This window comes from Hemicordylus capensis, chromosome 1 (genome assembly GCF_027244095.1).
Source record: "Hemicordylus capensis ecotype Gifberg chromosome 1, rHemCap1.1.pri, whole genome shotgun sequence".
Classification (NCBI taxonomy): Eukaryota; Metazoa; Chordata; class Lepidosauria; order Squamata; family Cordylidae; genus Hemicordylus; species Hemicordylus capensis.
The window spans coordinates 114652896-114671925 of NC_069657.1; the positions used below are offsets into that span (position 1 = coordinate 114652896).

Consider the following 19030-nt stretch of genomic DNA (forward strand, 5'->3'; position numbering starts at 1 on the left):
TGCTACACTGGATAGCAGACTTGAATGTACAGGATGCAAAAGGCTAAAAATCTATACATCTGTAATCTATATTCCTTTTTTGTTTTATTTTTTTACATTGCTAGATTTCCAGTAACTGCAAGTCATTTTGAATACAATATTCCCAACTTAGTGCTTGATTATTATTTTTGCTTTTTAAAAGCGTTTTCTTGGCATTATGAACCTTAACTTATTAGCCAAACAATCAAGACTTAATAAACCACATTTGCACAGGCGCGCTCTCTCATGCTCTTAGGATGCTCTTATCTAGTCAATATTGTAACAGAGTTCCTCCCCATCCCCACTGTTGTACTTACTCAAAAGAAAAGCCGTCGAGTCTGAAAAAAGAGAAAATATTATACAATACACTCCAAATTCTGAACATGAACATACGAAGCTGCTTTATCCCACTGGTCCATCTAGCTCAGTATTTGGCTAAAACTCAAGGGTCCATCCCAGACCTATCTGGAGATACCAGAGATGAGCCTGCTACATACAAAGTATGTGCTTCTGCCACTGAGCTATAGCACTATCTGGGGAAAAACTTTTTGTCTATACATTTCAATTGTTCATTTGTCTGAATGTCTGTTTGGGTGACTGCAATCCTGCACTCTAAGAATGGATAAAATGTCAGCTTTCTTTACTAATGTCTCATCTCCCTGCACCTCAAAATGAAGAGATTCCCTTTTTGCTGCCTGTATCTGGGCTCTGCCCTATACAAGATAGTTTTCTATAAACAGTACTTCAGCTTTCATTTTCAAAATCATAGGCCTTCTGCATTCATGATGGCTAAAGTATTAAACATAATGTGGTGCCTGCAACACACCCATTGCAATTAGGGCAGGTAGTCTTATACATTCAGTGTGCCTAAAAACTCCCAGCTTCATATCTACAGAGTTGCTAAGAATGTTTAGACCAAAACCAGATAAAGTTTGTGACGCTTGTATCTCAATGATACAAACCAATTTGTCCAATGATTTTAGTGAGTAACTTTCTCTGGATTTGGTCCCTATATTTGTTAAGGATGTTTCACATATTACATAGCAGCAAACCCATGTTTACCACAGAGTGTGCACTTGCAGACACAGAGAGCAGGAGCTCATCACAGCTAGTTGTCTAATATTCCTGTATGACACTCACTCTCTCTCTCTCTCTCTCTCTCACACACACACACACACACACACACAGACCTTGTCTTTGAAATGCCCTTTTCATATCTAGGGGTTTGAGGAGCTTTCCTGATCTGGAAACTCAACTTGGTTGCATTTGCTGAAAGCATCACAGCAGCTGGAAAAATGTGCAAGACTTGGCTCTTTTTTTCTTTTTTAAAACTCCTTTATTTCATCATAGGCATGGAGAACTGACAAATATTTAGTACCAGTTTTTATACCTTTCTTCCTATTCATGAAGATACTTGAAATAATAACTGCCTGTCCAATTTTTGCAAAGCAAACAGCTTATTCGTGAAATACATTCATTGTTTCCAAAAGCCCAACTCTCTTCAAGAGATAATGGTCAACATTCAACACAGAACAACACAGGCATTGCCAGTCGACCTGCACTGCTGTGGTCTTGCAATTTTGCACACAAGCACAAACCAGCACACCCGTACTTCAAAAGCCCAATTTAGATCAGAAACACATTGCTTGACCATCAAGTGACATGTTTCCAATCTAACTAGTACTTCCAGAATGCAGGTGTGCTACTGAAGTACAAAACTGCAAGACTGGGAGTGCTTCACTGCAAACCCGCAGCAAAATAGGTGAATCGGCACTGCCCACATTATGTGGGCCAGTACATTCGGATTCATCATGAATTAATAGGCCACTGTGGGAAGTTTTTAGAGGACGAATAAGATCCAATCTTTTGCACTGCAATATGTAGAAAAAGACACTGCTGAAGGATAATATTAAATGGGAAACACACTTACTGATAATCAGTAGAACTCCCTTTCCTTTTTCTATTACAATCCATTCCCGAAGTGCTAAGAGAACTAGAGATTAGGTCAGTGGGACCTGGCGACATGAAATCACTGATTGTAGAAGAAATGTCCATCCTTTGGTCAGCCATTGGATTATCTGGAGTTATCAGAAAAAGCATGACAGTTGGTTTACTGAATCGCAAAGACAATTTCATTTATTCAGATGTATAGCCCCTTCTATTCTTAAGAATGAAACTGGGTAAAAGAAATTCCTTAACTCATTTCCACAACAGCCCTGTGTGAGTTACAGGAAACTAATTTTCTTATTATATTGGAAGGAACAAATAAGAAATGCCATGCTGCATCAGACATAGGATTTATCCACGTGCTCTTGAAAAGCTCACAAGCAAAACAAGATGGAGATAGTCATTTCCTGTTTGTTCACAAGAAGCAGCAATCAGAAGGCTACAAGCTCTGAACATGAACATTCCATGACAGTGACCATTGCTAATAGCTACTGACAGACCAAGCCTATGGATTTTTTTAAATTCCATGTTTCCAAGAGAGGGTTGCTTGCCCAAGGCAACCTAATGAAGCCATTGCTGAACCTAAGGGTTATACCCAGGTCTTCCAAGTCCAAACCAAGCACTCTTTCTTTCATTTCTATATCGCCCTTCCAAAAATGGCTCAGGGCAGTTTACACAGAGAAATAACAAATAAATAAGATGGATCCCTGTCCCCAAAGGGCTCACAATCTAAAGAGGAACACAAGATGGACACCAGCAACAGTCACTGGAGGTACTGTGCTGGGGGTGGATAGGGCCAGTTACTCTCCCCCTGATAAATAAAGAGAATCACCAGATTAAAAAGGTGCCTCTTTGCCCAGTTAGCTGGGGAATTGCCAGTGGAACTATCACTACAATTATACATTTGACTTCTGTAAAAAGCAAAGAAAATCTGCTAACAGCATCTTTATCATTACAATGATATTTTAAAAGGAAGGAAGACTACAAGTTGAACAAGTTGACAAATTCCTCTAGACAATAAAAAGATTGCTTTGAGAAACAAAGTGTTACTCATTGTGTACATGCTGGTCTCTTGTGAACATGCTACAGGCTGTCGAAATGCTCACAGTCCTAATATAGTGTTTTCCAAGCTCTTGACATAAAGAGAAATGTAAGATAATGGCATGACATGCAAAACTGCAAAAATTAAAGATAATTAATGAACCACATTGGAAGCAAATGTGAACTTTCCCCCATAAAATATGTGTAAAAGATCTAAATAGCTTTAGTGGGGGAAAAGGTAGGACAATGCAGTTATATTAATTATGCCTTTAAGTAACATGCATTTTTAGAGTCCCACAAACAAAGCATTCTATTTAAGTTTATCCTTTTGTGGAATACTCTTAGAGACTATACAGAAACTCAGCACATGAGCATTTTAACTCCAACAATCATTCTTACCTGTAAGCTTGATCTCTGGAATCCTGGATCCACTCTGAACTATGTGTCCTCCAGCTACAGCCAATGCCGAAGCATCCAATCACCTCAGCCCTCCTTTCATGTCCTCCAGCCGCGTTATTCAACTGTTTTCAGAAGACTGGGTAGTAAGAAAACAATGTCACACTGTTATTTTTTTTCTCCCAACTGGACCACTGCAAGGTACCCTTGACCTTGCAAAAAAAGGAGTCTTGATAAACAAGCTAGGACAGTGCATTTGTTCAAGGATGCAATAAATTGCACAGCCCAGTTTTAGAGAGCTGAATCTTAATCTGTTTGGAAAGCATAGCTTCTCTACCAGTCTGGAATATAGATGCAAAAGCACACCTGCCCAAATGTTAAAAGCAAGATAATTCTTTCTCATATACAGCTCCATATACACATCTGCCCCTCTTTGCACACAGAGCATAATCAATCTATAGAATTCTTTGCCATGGGATGTGGTGATGGCCACTAGCTTGGATAGTTTTAAAGGGGGCTTAGACAAATTCATAGAGGTCAGGTCTACCAATGGCAACTAGTCTGGTGGCTGTGGGCCACCTCCAGCCTCAGAGGCATGATGCCTCTAAATACCAGTTGCAGGGGAGCAACAGCAGGAGAGAGGGCGTGCCCTCCACTAGGGATGTGAATGGAACCACACCGGGTGGCTCGATAGCAGAGGGGGGTTGCATTTTAAGGGCGGGGGAGGCCAGAAGTGGCTGGAGCACGTGCGCCCAGTGTGTGTGAGCATGCCGCAAGCACGCACACCCACCGGACACAAGAGCACCAGCTACTTCTGGCCAAAGAGAGCGAACGGGGCGGCAGGGAAGTACGCTGCTGCCCTGTAGGACTTGAGGGAAACCGGGTGCCGACGGGGGGAAGTGGAGGGAGGGGTAAGTGCACCCTCCCCCATTCAATTTCCTTCCAGTTGAAATTTCAGGAAGTGTAGGACCAACAAAAAGGAGGTACCTTTTCACACAGTGCATAATTAATTGATGGAATTATCTGCCACAGGATGTGGTGATGGCCTCTGGTCTGGATGGCTTTAAAAGGGGTTAAACCTGTCTTCCATGAGTTTGTCTATCAATGGTTACTAGTCTGATGGCTATAAGCCACCTCTAGCCTCAGAGGCAAGATGCCTCTAAATACCAGCTGCAGGAGACCAACAGCAAGAGAGAGTGAATGCCCTCACTTTTTGCCTGTGGGATTCTCAGAGGCATCTGGTGGGCCACTGTGGGAAACAGAATGCTGGACTAGATACACTTTGGGCCTGATCTAGAAGGGCTGTTCTTATGGATCCATTTCAATCAGGGTTCCGGCCTGGTTCCAGAACAGAAACCACCTGGATCTCTGGCATGGAAAATGCAATCTTGCTAATCTCCTAAAGCTCTCAGCAATTTTCAAAGCCATCAGCCATGGTATTCTTCTGCATAGGCTATCAAAGTTAGGAACTGGAGGCATTGCATTACAGTGGATCTTCCAACAGCCGATTCCAAAAGGTGATACTGGGAGACAACTGCTTCAAGAAGCTTTCCAAGGCAGCCCCACATACAGTCAGTCAGTATAAGTGCAGTCTAGAGGTTATCACAGTGTGGATAACTGAAGCTCTCTCTTTCTAGGAGGGCTACAGTTGGCACATCAAACTAGCTGATGAAATATGCTGCATGCTATGGATACCACTTGGGTTTCCAAGGATGATGCGGGATCTATCAGTGTTCCCAAACTGAGAACCTGATCCTTTAAGGAAAGTACAACCCTGTCTAGAACAGGTTGAAAGCTACCTTTCTAGTCAGAAAAACCATCTGCAACAGAACCTCCATCTTATCTGGACTGAGTTTCAGTTTATTCACTCTCAGGTACTTCATTACTAGACCCAGACATTCATCAAGCACCTTCATTGCCTCGCTGGAATCAGATAAAAAGAAGAATAGAGCTAGATATCATTGTGTACTAATGACACCTTGCTGAAAATCTCTGGATGACCTCACTTGGTGCTTTCATGTAGATATTAAAGACCATGGGAGATGAGGTGAAGCCCTGTGGGACCTGGACCCAATCAGCAGGATGTGTGTGCAATTTTATGTATCTGTGACAAAATTCTAATGTGACACACAGCCCACTGCCCAATCACTTGTTTGTAAAGACATGTACCATGACAACCACTTATAGTTCAATATGTACTATGATTTGTATTCCTATTTTAATTGAATGTTGAGAATCTATTTAATGGATCTCAACATTCAATTGAAATATGAACACAAACCACAGTACTCCACTTTCTGTCCCGATGCCAAAGCTACTATTTGCCTGCTGCCTTTATTACTTTCTTTTTTTAAAAAATCAAGCCATTTATAAGATTTTCAGATTCTTGAACAGGCCTTGACAAATTTTCTTTGGATCTTAGAGCCAGCCCCAAACATTTAGGAGCCAGACAATGGACACTTGACAAAATTGCCTGAATTGGTAACAGATATCGTGGAGGAGGGAGAGTAAATGGACTTCTCTTTATTCCCTTTAGAAGAACAGATATAGGGCTGTATGGGACAAATAAAGATTTTATTAAGTATTATTTATTAAGTATTATTAACTCTACCTCTGAATATCCTAGTCTAGGCACCATCGTTCCCTGGTACCTGGGACTTATCAAACCTTGTTCTAAAACAATAAGAAATATTATTTGCAGCCTAGAGGAACAGATTTATATAGATAAATGTACATCCTTTCTGTCTATTAAAATAAAATAAAAAAGTTTAATATTAAATTCCATATTTTTTAAAACATTACTGTTCGTTTACTTATACAAGTTAAGCAAGTTATCTCCAACATGCTGTAGATTCATCTACTTCCCCCCACCCACCCACCCGATACGTTTCCCCTAGAAATCTGTAGTCTTTCCACAGAGATCTCAGTCCTAGTTCTAGAATCCCTATTGGTTCCCTAATATCACTTTCTCACACTCAGCTAGTTCTTTATATCTATCTCTTTAGATGTAAAACTCGTATGGTTAGTCAAGTAACTGAATAAATTCTGCATGTGAGAAAACCAATAGTTCTAAAGGGGTAAAACACTTCGTTTTATAGACTGGATAATGCATGCGTTTGTCACAGGAGGTACCCTGTGACAAAGCACAAAGGAGAAAATACCACCAAGGTAGTATCTTATAAATACTTGTATCAAGAATAAAGGTGTGTGGGGGGGAATCTAGTACCCAATTAATCAAGAGCAACACCATGACCCACACCGTCCTTTGAGATCATCTGGAGAGGTTCATCTAAGTTGCCACCAGCAACTCTGGTGGCTACTCAGAGACAGGCCTTCTCCATTGCTGCCCTGAGGCTTGGGAATGTGCTCCCTGAGGAAATAAGAGCCTCCCCATCTCTGATAATTTTAAAAAGGTAGTTCAGATACATTTGTTCACCCAGGCTTTTTATTAGATTTACAGTTTAATAGTTTAACAGTTTTAACATTGTGTTAAACTGTAAATTGTTTAAACTCTGTTTTAATTTGTACTGCTTTTATTGTAAACCACCCAGAGACATTAATTTTGGGCAGTATAAAAATATGTTAAACAAACAAACGTATGTAAGATTTTTTTAAAAAATCAATTTAAAATCGCAGCCCCAGCAATTTAGTGTGCACAAATGCAGAAAGCTCTCTCATGTAAATGAAAATGTATAATCCAATGAATGTTAAGCACATCTAAGTTCCAATGATACCTGAGGGATTAATCACTTGAGTGTCTACATAATGTTCAAGCTTTTTGAATCTGGGTCCATCTTCTAAACTTACTCTACATTCTGAAATGCTGATTCCCACCCCCATCTTACAGCAGTCAAAATATACATGGTATGGAGACCCTTATGCTGTGCTGTACATCTCATTGTCTATTGGGGGGAGGATCTGAAAATGTATTTTTTTAAAAAGTAAAAGTGCTATTCCATTCTTATCACTTCTCCCCCCCACCCCCCCAATTTCATGTCTAGCAAAAAGTAGTCTGTCTGGTAGATGCAAGCCTTGTTCTGAAGATCAGGAACAGAACAGATCTTTCTTCCAGCTGTTGGTTACAGAATTTTTGCTCAGGGTCTCCAAGATACAGATAGGAACTCCCCCGCCCAGGCCACCACTGTTCCCTCTAACAGAGATTTCCAGATGATGTTCACTACAACTCCCAGCATCTCCAGCTGCAATGGCCTTTGGCTGGGGATTATGAGATTTGTAGTCAACAACATCTGGGAATCCCTGTTAGAGGGAACACTGCTGGCCACAGCTTGCATTTCAGTATTAAGAAATTAATTCTAGAATCCTCAGCACTTGAGACACCCCGCCCCCATAAGATGTTTTGTGATCATCCTAGGGATCTTGCCCCACTATTTTGCAAGCCTATAACAATGTAACAAAGGAGTTATCTAACTCAGGAATCTAGCATTTTCTTAAAGCAGGAGTAACTACATGCACAAACATTACATCAACATTTAACGTTATGAGAGTCAGTGTGGCTTATAAAAATAAATAAATCACAAGAACATTACATCCACATCCATATACGCAAAGCTAGAAGCCATAGCCACCTTATAAAATCCTTCACACTGAGGTTGCTTTAAAAAGTGCACTGTCCATTATTTGTAACCTCGGCTGTAATGAGGGTTTTTCCCCCCACTGCCAAGCAACAGCTATTCATTTTATTACAATGTAATGAGAAAACACACAATGGATTTTTCATCTTGTTTGAGGGCCTGTACAAAATATTCCATAAATAAAGCAAAGCTGCCCTACTGCCGCATACTCTAAACACCCACTGATACAAACCTAGCCAAGTTCTTCCTATTGTGACCCCAAGTCTGTTGCCAAGATACTTCAAGGACTTATTTGAAAGAATGCCATCTAGGCCACTTCCTGATTAGAGCCCTGGTAGAGAACAACCAAAGTGTATTGATGCGGTAGCACATTGCGCTGCTTCTGTAACTCTCTCTTTGCCATTTCATCTTAAATGTTATCTTATGTTCTTTGAGACCCTGAAAGATTCAGGGGCATGCAAGGGAAAGACACACACAGACACACAACTCTGCATTTTGATTTAAGGCTTCTCTTTTTGGACTGCCAGTCATCACATGATTGGCTTAATCAAGCAGCAAATCAGATCAGGAGCACATAAACACCTCAGTGAGCAAATCAAGGTCAGACCACCAAAAAAAGAGAAAGAAAGAAAGAAAAAGAAGTAGGTCACCTTAAAAAGTCTGCTGAGGCACCCATGTGGAAGGCAAGACCTCAACATGCAAAGCACTGCCAGCTCCAACACTGCCTACAGGAAAATTCAGTGTCACCCTGAAACAATGCTTGCTTCTTTCCAACAAAAGATCACTCTTCACTTGATGAATCACAAGTCCATCACACCATGAAGGCATCCTTATCAACTGCCAACAAAGACTGTGGCGTTTTTTCACACAAGGAACACAATGATAATGAGAAGTGTGTCTGCTTTCATTACAAATTAAGACTGACAACCACAACTATACAACAGAGGTGTCTGCTTCCCGGTATATCTAAATATGCATCATAAACAGAAAGTTGTTTATGATACTACCTATGAAAACCCAGCTGAATCAGACCAAAGGTCCATCTAGTCCAGCATCACGCTTCTCATAAGGGCCAACAACATACCTCCAAGTCAGGTTTTGAAGGCAAAAGTCCTCCCCTCCGCCTGTTCCACAGCAACTACTGTTCTGTGGCTCTGAGCCTCAGGGATTCTTAGCCATTCCAAGATCGCCAATACACAACCATTTTTTTAAAAAAGATTGTATTGCTTTCTTTTTTGGTTTATTTATATTTTTCAAGTACACTACAACAACTGAAAGAAGGAAATCAATCAGAGTAACAGTGATAGGGGGAAAGTCAGGAGAAGGACAAGAGAAGAAAAAAGTGGAGCAGGAGAATGTGAAGAAACTGATCCAAGGTAGCTATATAGGTATACGAGACCTATATAACCTATACATACAATTATAATAATAAATAATAATAGCTGTAAGAGACACTTATTGTATATCACCTATGGATAAGAGGCAGTTTAGTATACATATTGAGAGACTCTGTATTAATCAGTATCCATACTAGAAACCTTTCCTTTCTGAAGTTGTATATGACCAAGTGTGTTTTAAGATAATGAATTATGGAATATGTTTCATATTTTGTCCAGATGGAGAAGGAAGTGCCTGAATCCATTCCATGGTTTTATACTACTTTCCATATGAGAGTCGTGCACCAATATCTCCTCAATGTATCATTCAAGCTACAGAGCAGGTATGTCCTTCCATGCTTATGACAAAGAGTCTCTTGGTAACTAGTGAAATGTGTCTGATGAGGGCAATATCGCCATCACAGACAACCCAACTAGACTGTACTCATATTGCACGATTGGAGCCTGTGTAAATGTAAACAGCAGTCCTGTGGGGCCCCAGTCTGGATTGGGATCTGAAGCAGAAGCAGAGGGGAGCTGGGAAGACTTTAAACATTTGCCCTTGCTGTGGTCCCAATCCATAACCTGCCCTCCTCAGCAATGCTGTTTTCCTTAGGAGGAAAATTCCCATTGATGCCAGACTGGGACCATGGCAGGAGCAAAAAGTTAAAGCCTCCTCTTGGCCCTCAAGCTAGACTTCTTTTAGGATTTATGTTTCCACTCCAATTTTTAGCATAGTTAAGAGCATCATGATAAGGAACCATCTGTTTTCCTCTTGCTTTTCTAGTGCAAGAGTAGTACAGAAGTTCAACACTGCTATTGGAATTTGTGACTGCCAAATAAAAATCTCACAAAATAAGAATTTTGTAAAGGAATGTGACATTCTTAAATAAGGAATGTTTCTCAAAATTGCAACAGCCAACAGATTTCCATTTCTTTCCCATTCTATGAAATAAATCCAATGTTCACATAATTCAAATGGTCTTGGCTATTGCTATAAATGAGCAACTCTCCTATCAAGCAAGACTGCCACAATAACCATTCTCCAGAACTGCACATATTGAACCATTCTGTCCCTGGTCTAATGTTGCCAAATGCAACTGAAGCCATGTTGGAGTCAACTAGAGGCATGCTAAGAGCACAGAACCATCCAAAAAAGGTGTGGGGGGGCTCAAAGAGGATTTAGGATGCTGAACTAATAGGAGGTTTGTTTTTGTCTTTTCCCCCCCAGGTTGGGAAACACTCGCTGCAATATTAGTCACCAGTATTTAGCTGGGGGGTAAGTAATGTGCAACTAGGTCAACTCTCTATCGATGCTTCATAATGAACAAATGCAAATGTACTTTTTTCTGGGGAATCAAAATGTCAGCAAGAAAGGGACAGCTCATTGACCACATGAACTTCTGTAATAATCTCACTTAACTCAATGCAGCTACACCAAAGTAAGTGCTGGTTCACAACTACAGTTGGGCATTTCACGACACGAGTTGCTCAGCCTTCCAAATAAGCCCATAAAAGTTACTAGCCCATTAAATATTGTATTTACCTGCATGCTACCTCAAAGCTTCCGTTAGCCATCCCTGGCATATCACTGGTCTGAAAAGGGGGGGGGGGAGAACCAGCTCTCCTAATTTAAAAAAGGTTTCCCTGTTTGATCACACAGAGACTATGTTTACTCATCAAAAACAAACAGACCAGCAGCTATTTTATGAGTCAGTATTGGAGGGAGGGAGGGAGGGAGGGAGTGTGTGTGTGTAAGTAGTGAGCTGAATTTGTGGCAAAAGGGCAATTTGACTGCCTCAGCATGAGCACCAATACTGGATAATCACACCCTTGCTGAACACAGTTCACAGCTGTATTTTGCTTGCTAGGAAGCCTAGAAGTTCTAAAGCTTTTTACTGCAGATGGACTGCTACACCAGCTGTTGGGGGGGGGCGCCCAGTCATGTGTCAATTACCCTGTGTAATTGACAAGGTAACAATCTTGTGGCAACTTGCAATGTCAAGATTGAATGTGGGTAGAAGGCCTGAGAGTTTTTCTTAATTGCTCCACCAACATAATTTAAAGAATACCAACATTTGTGCCCCAGCCCACCTTACTAGATCATTCTTACTGGGGTGGGGTGGTGGGAGAAGAAAAGTAAATCAAATTACTATATGCACAGTGTTTCCTCCCCCTCCCTCTAGACAACATTTATCAATGCGGTTTGATCTTTGAGTCCCCAAATACTGTATAAAATATAGTCCTTTCAATAACAAAGTAAAAGCACATTGAAAATGTCAGGAATTAAAAAAAGTGTGTGTACTGCTAGCAACTCTCATCTATTTCTATTCTAAACTGGGTAACAAAACCTAAAACATTAGAAAGGGAGGAGGACATACTTCTCTATTCATGCTCCTCGCAGAAAATGGTCTTAATGCAAAAACAAACAAAAACCCACCATGCAGAAAGTAAGAAAGTCACCGATATTCCCACCTCCAAGATACCTGAATCATATTTCTAGGCCTGGTTGCTGAGGTGCCCGAGATATTTTTCTTCAGCTCCGCCTGCACCTATAGCTACAATTACTACCTTGGGTTGTCTCATTAAAAAACAAAGCTCAATTGTATCATTAAATTGAAAAAGCTTGTTTAATTAATAATACAGACCTCTTCTGGGAACTGACCACTAATACATGAAAGTTAAAACAACAATTTCAGAAATTTGATTAAACTACCAATCAGCAAACAGGCAGAAGAAAGAGCTGTTTGCAGGAACTGAATGTTACCAATCAATTCATTTATTGGTCAAATTAAATATCAATTATAGCTGGGTAGATTCTACACACACAAAAGCTGCAGCAAAACACCAAAGTACACTGAATTATCCTATCAGTACAAACCATGCAAAAGTGCAGGTATTTTTAGGTTTTGAATAATCTACTCCGCTTTTATCAGTCATGGGGAGGGCTAAAGAACTATGTTTTTATTTAAAACCATAACCACTGGAAGTTTTGTGCAACCCTCTTCCATATTTCTCTATTTCCAATAATTAATCAGGCATTGCCAACAAACACATTAACACATCTTCAGTCTTAACAACTATAAACGTGCCTTTTAAAGAACAAAAAACAGAAGCCGAAGTACTTGCACAACCACCCGGCTCCTTGTAATGGGTATGGTCTCCACTCCACCTGATCTTTATTCTTACAAGCTGCTGGAGCATCTTCTAGCAGTCCTTTATCCACCACCTATCTGGCCCACTCCCAACTCATGCAAGCTGCTTCTACAACATCCTGTGCAATACAGAAATACTTCTTTATCCTTGTGGTTACTTTAGCAGGTTTTTAAGCAGTGTACAGGGATAGAAAAAAGACTGATTCAGAACTGGCAGTGGTGTACACCAAGGTGCTAGACTCATCTCTAGCACAAGAACACCAAGCATAACTATAGGAATTATTTTACATATTACTAGCATAGGCTTTTACATATCACTTTACATATTTTTCCTCCTCTTCCCTCCCCCACCTCTCCTTCTGGCATGCCACCTGCTATCCCCCCCCCCACACACACACACCTAATGGCACAGCAGGGAAATAACTTGCCTAGTGAGCAAGAGGTTGCCGGTTAGAATCCCCGCTGGTATGTTTCCCAGACCATGGGAAACATCTCTATCAGGCAGCAGCAATATAGGAAGATGCTGAAAGGCATCATCTCATACTATGCGGGAGATGGCAATGGCAATCCCCTCCTGTATTCTACCAAAGAAAACCACAGGGCTCTGTGGTCGCCAGGAGCTGACACCAACGTAACGGTGCAACTTTACCTTTACCTGTTATCCCAGCCACACTGGATTTCTCTCCCTCTCTTTTATTTCCTTCCCTTCACTACATTCTGTTACTTTCCCTCCCCAACAGGCATACCATTTCAGATTTTGGAGGAGGGGACAAAGAGTTCAGTGGGCAAGGCTTACAAGTTACTGTATGGTTTAAAGCCCCCACTCTTAGGATATATTTGAGATCAAATCACCAAAACACAGAACTTTTTAAAATTCCTTGTTATAGTTATTTTCGAATACCCTAAGGCAGGGTTTCTTAACCTTGGGTCCCCAGATGTTGTTGGACTACAACTCCCATCATCCCCAGCCACAAAGGCTATGGCTGGGGATGATGGAAGTTGTAGTCCAACAACATCTGGGACCAAAGGTTAAGAAACCCTGCCCTAAGGAATCTGCATTTCTGGCATGCACAGGAAATGGGTCTAAGCTGTGCAAGGCCAATAGCACTCATGCAAGCTATTTTCCCTACCCTCTCCTCCCTAGAGAGCTGCCCGAGCCCTCCCAGAAAGCCATTTCTAGGGTTAGGAGAGCCTTAGGAATGGCCTGGGATTCGGCACAGCCAGTGGGAAGAGGGAAGCCTGAGAAACTAGGCACAGGGACCTTCTATTACCAGGGATTCCCCCTTCTCCTGCAGCACACTCATTCAATTCTGAGGGTCCCCCAACCCTCAGGGGGGCTCAGAAAGGAGGATGGGCCAGGGAGGGTAGCTTGCACAAGGGCTGTTGTGCCTGCACTACTTAGGATGCAACCCACTGTTTATAACAGCCAATCAATGCTTGGAATCAGTGAGCTGGCCAGAGACATGTTTCTGGGAAATAATTGCATGGAGTCTGAAACAGTGCACATGGGCAGAAGGACTGCCCCCTACCCTCTTTAAATGGATCTGCTTTCCTGCTTTACTGAAAACAAGAGAGAAAACATTCCTCAAAGTGCCTGAGATACAGAACTTTTACTAATGTATTTTTATGAGATTCTTCTGACTCTTATCATGTTAGGCAAATTCCTTCATCAGGGGCTAAGAATTAACTGCAGTAGGAGTCCTCTGTTCACAAAGCATAAAGCTGCTGCCATTAATCTTGTTTTTAATTTGGTTCGGTGCCGCCCCCCCTCCCCCTTCCGTCTTAGAAACTGGTTCAGCTAAATGTCCACTATCACGACACTGACTTAACTGTTCTGTGTTGAAGATGGCACAGTATTGTATATTAGTGTTTCCATCCATGTTAGAGGCAGACATAGAACTAGTTTTTGGCACAAGGCAGAAAGAAAAAAAACCCTCGGAACTCACATCAGTAACTCTGTTTTGGACTTATTCTCCTGCCACAACTCATCAAGCATTGTTCCAAATTGTGTGGACATATCAAACACTGCCTGTTCTAAGATCCTGGACCAAGTATGACTCCCCACCTCCTGACTGGAAACATTCTGTACTTTGTCATTTCTCCAAATGCCAATAAAAGGTCATGGCCTTGTTGAGTCCATCACCTCTCTTTCTACAAGTCTCATTCCTATTAGTCCTTCCAATTTTGTTAAGGACTTCAGAATCAAAGAATTCCTAGGTATTCACTGTGACAACCTCTCCTGGGAAACTGACAGCAAGAGCAAAGCAGTCAGTCCACTCATCATCACCATGTGTCTGGTGAACCATTATGTCACGTGATACATTAATGCATGTGGGACATACCCAGAAGACTAATTCAACATGAGCAAAACATCTGTACAAAATAAAACAAAAACATCAGGAGGTTCCTCCCAAAGCATAACATGGACTGAGATTTCAGCACAGGACATAGCACACAAAATATAGCATCAGCAACACAGCCATCAACGTGCACTAAATTGGATCTGGAGCTGTGCCCTTTATTCTGCACTAGTCCGATCTTCTCAATTTTATTTGCATTCAAAGAGGGGGTACAATCAGCAAAGCGTTGCTGCTTGGGAAAGGTATCTGGAGGGAAGTAGCAAGCTACTCCACTGAAATATAGAGTCAATCTTAGGTTTAAACATTGCAAGCTGCAGTCTCAGCACATTCAACAGAAAATGAACCAGAGCTTTTAAGACCCTTAAAATTTTGCTACTCACCAAGAAGCCCTACATTGTAATTCTGTACCTGGAAGAAAGCTGAAATGACTTCAGTACAACCAACTTCCAAGTGAAGGTTAAAACTAGAGATGTTAAATTCAGATGTGCCAATTTTCTCCTAACTTGTAAGAAAGAAAGAAAGAAAGAAAGAAAGAAAGAAAGAAAGAAAACTTCAGAAGGCTACAATCTAGCAAGCAGCAGTTGGAGGGAAAGGGAGACTTTCTACATCTGTTTTTCCTGGGGGCGGGGGAGAAACCACCTGGGGTGGAGGCAGTTGTGAGTGGAAAAGCAGCCCAAAGAAATAAAGTTAAGCACACATAACCCAGCATTCCTCCTGTCAAATTCACAGCCTCTTAAGGCTGCTTTCCCTTAATGAAACAGGGGGAGGGAGAAAGAGTTGGTCTTGTGGTAGGAAGCATGAATTGCACCCTTTGCTAAGCAGGGTCTGCCCTGGTTTACATTTGAATGGGAGATGTGTGAGCACTGTAAAATACTCCTCTCAGGGATGGAGCTGCTTCACATTTGCATGCAGAAGGTTCTAAGTTCCCTTCCTGGCATCTCCAAGATAGGGCAGAGAGAGACTCCTGCCCGCAACCTTGGAGAAGCTGCTGCCAGTCTGTGCAGACAATAATAAGCTAGATGGACCAATGGTCTGACTCAGTACACGGCAGCTTCCTATGTTCCTATGAGTTGGGATAAAGTTATACATTCCTTCATGTAGCATCTACTATGATCCTAAGTACACAGAATGCAGTCTAAGGTGAGCCACCATTTGACTGACTATAGTAATCCATCTACATCTGTTACTACCATTATTTTATTTATTTATATATTAATTAGATTTGTATACCGCCCTTCCAAAATGGCTCAGGGCGGTTCACAGCATGATAAAAACAATTAAAATCAAACTATTAAAACACAATAAAACCAATAAAACAGCTAAAAGCCCTGAAAATCAGGGCAACAATTTAAAACAGTTAATCATTTAAAACCCTGGAAGGCCAGGCCAAATAGGTAGGTTTGAAGGGCTCTCCTGAAGGACGGCAATGATCTCAAATTATGAATTTCTGCCAGGAGTGCATTCCACAGCCCAGGAGCAGCTACAGAGAAGGCCTGCCTCTGCGTCGCCACTAGACGAACTGGTGGTAACTGGAGACAGACCTCCTCAGATGACCTTAACGTGCACTGGGGATCATGTAAAAGAAGGCATTTTCTTAGATAACTCGGACCTAAGCCGTTCAGGGCTTTGAAGGTAATAACCAGCACTTTGTATTTTGCCCAGAAACATATCGGCAGCCAGTGTAGCTGTTTCAAAACAGGCATCATATGATCTCTCCGGGTTGCCCCAGAGACCAATGTGGCTGCCGCATTCTGAACTAACTGAAGTTTCCAGACTACGTACAAAGGCAGCCCCACACAGAGTGCATTGCAGTAGTCGAGCTGGGAGGTCACCAGCTGATGCACCACTGTTTTGAGGTCATCCTCTCCAAAGAATGGGTGCAACTGTCGAATCAGCCGAAGCTGATAGAAAGCACTCCTGGCCATGGCCTCCACCTGAGATACCAGGGGGAGGCCTGGGTCCAGGAGTACTCCCAAGCTGAGTACCTGCTCCTTTTGGGGGAGTGTAACCCCATACAGCATAGGGAGATCTAACTCATCCCTCAGATTCTGAGCCCCCACAATGAGCATCTCCCTCTTGCTTGGCTTCAGCTTTAATTTGTTCTCCCTCATCGACCCCATTACTGCCTGTAGGCAGGCATTTAGAGAATGAGTGCCATTTCCTGAAGATGAAAAGGAGAAGTAGATTTGGGTGTCATCAGCATACTGATAACACCCAGCACCAAATCTCCTGATGACCTCACCCAGCAGTTTCATGTAGATGTTAAAAAGCATTGGTGACAGAATTGAGCCCTGAGGGACTCCATATAGCAGCTTCCATTTTGAGGAGCAACTGTCACCAAGCTCCACCATCTGGAATCTACCCGAGAGATAGGAGTGGAACCACTGCAAAGCAGTGCCCCCTATCCCCAACTCCCCCAGGCGATCCAGAAGGATACCATGGCAGATGGTATCGAACACCACCAAAAGATCCAGAAGAACCAGCAGAGTCACATTCCCTCTGTCGATTCCCCAGTAAAGGTCATCCATCAGGCCGACCAAGGCTGTCTCTACCCCATAGCCAGCCCTAAAGCCAGTTTGAAATGGATCTAGATAATCAGTTTCCCCCAAGACTGCCTGGAGCTGGTCGGCCACCACCCTCTCAATCACCTTGCCCAACCAAGGGAGATTGGAGATTGGCCTGTAACTGTCAGTCACTAAGGGATCTAGAGAAGGCTTCTTTAGGAGTGGTCTAATCAATGCCTTCTTCAAACAAGGGGGTACCCTACCCTCCCTCAGTGATGCGTTTATGATATTAACTAGGCCACCTCCAACAATCTCCCTGCTAGATAGAAGCAGCCAAGTCGGGCAAGGATCCAGAGAACAGGTGGTGGGCCTCACCACCCCAAGCAGCTTGTCCACATTCTCAGGAGTCACAGATTGAAACTGATCCAATCTAAAACTGCAAGAGAGATTGCTGGATACCTATTCCATAGACCTTGCAAAAACAGTGGAGTCCAAATCGGCCCGAATACAGGCGATCAGGTTTGCAAAAAAACCATTAAAGGCATCACAGCAGAACGACCCCGGGGACTGATCTGAAGTAGAAGGAGCAGAAGTGAAGAAGTTAAAATATAAACAGTCAATGATATTTAGGAGGATGCCCATTGTAATGCAAGTTCCTGTAAAATCAGCTATATTATGTTGAAACAGTAGTCCAGGCATAGTAGTCCAGAGGCAAGAGGCCTGGTGGCGCAGTGGTAAAACTGCCGCCCTGTAACCAGAAGGTTACAAGTTCGATCCTGACCAGGGGCTCAAGGTTGACTCAGCCTTCCATCCTTCCGAGGTCGGTAAAATGAGTACCCAGAACGTTGGGAGCAATATGCTAAATCATTGTAAACCGCTTAGAGAGCTTCGGCTATAGAGCGGTATATAAATGTAAGTGCTATTGCTATTGCTATAGTTAAGATGTGGAGTCGTTTCAACCTCCTACCATTATAAGCCCTGAATATTTTATTGGTCATAAAACTGGATCTGTCTCTCCAACCTGCCTGAACATTCACAGATATCAACTAGGTGACAACTGACACAAGTTCTCCAAGTCTGGTACAGATCTGACGTAAAATGGCTGAGATACAGCAGTTTGAAAATTGACCCTTGGAGTCAAGAAACCGATTTGCTACCTTGTCTCCATCATACCTTACAATCTCTGATGTATCTTTAGTTGTTTTTACAAATCCAGGTATATGCTGAAGCATAGCCCTGTGTTGCTCTGAAAAATAAAAGTCCACCCAGGATTTCCTGAGTTATTAGCCTCTGAAGTCCACCTAACAACAGGGCAAAATAAATGAAGTGCCCAGATGAGTAAAGCTGCCTACTGAGGGTTCGGAAGCCAGAGTTGGGAGGGGCAAGTCCTGACAAGTTCTGAAAAGCCACTTCCTGGTTCTGAACCTAGCTCCTTGACAAGGAAAGGCTAGGAGCATTCTTGCACTTCTATATTAAACATCCCCTTCCCTGTCCTATTCCTTTTATGGGCTTCCCCCCACTGATCTGGTGTGAGGTGGGGGGGTATACAAGGGCATACTAGGTGACAGGGACGTTATGCAGGAATGTGAGGCAGCAGGAAGAAGGCGAATTCACTTATGAGGGAATGCAAGGTGGTGGTGG

General features: G+C 42.2%; 1 protein-coding gene across 2 annotated transcripts in view; it reads right to left on the reverse strand.

Annotated features, from left to right (window-relative positions):
- The window catches only part of BMAL1 (basic helix-loop-helix ARNT like 1), a 79097-nt gene that overhangs the window by 46400 nt on the left and 13667 nt on the right, over positions 1 to 19030 (reverse strand). For both annotated transcript variants that reach the window (XM_053271629.1, XM_053271635.1), the window contains exons 2-4: positions 3406 to 3541; positions 1949 to 2096; positions 336 to 356 (exon numbers count right to left, since the gene is read on the reverse strand). In XM_053271629.1, coding sequence (XP_053127604.1) covers positions 336 to 356; positions 1949 to 2088 — 161 coding nt within the window. In that variant the 5' untranslated portion in view covers positions 2089 to 2096; positions 3406 to 3541. The remainder of the gene's footprint in view (positions 1 to 335; positions 357 to 1948; positions 2097 to 3405; positions 3542 to 19030) is intronic.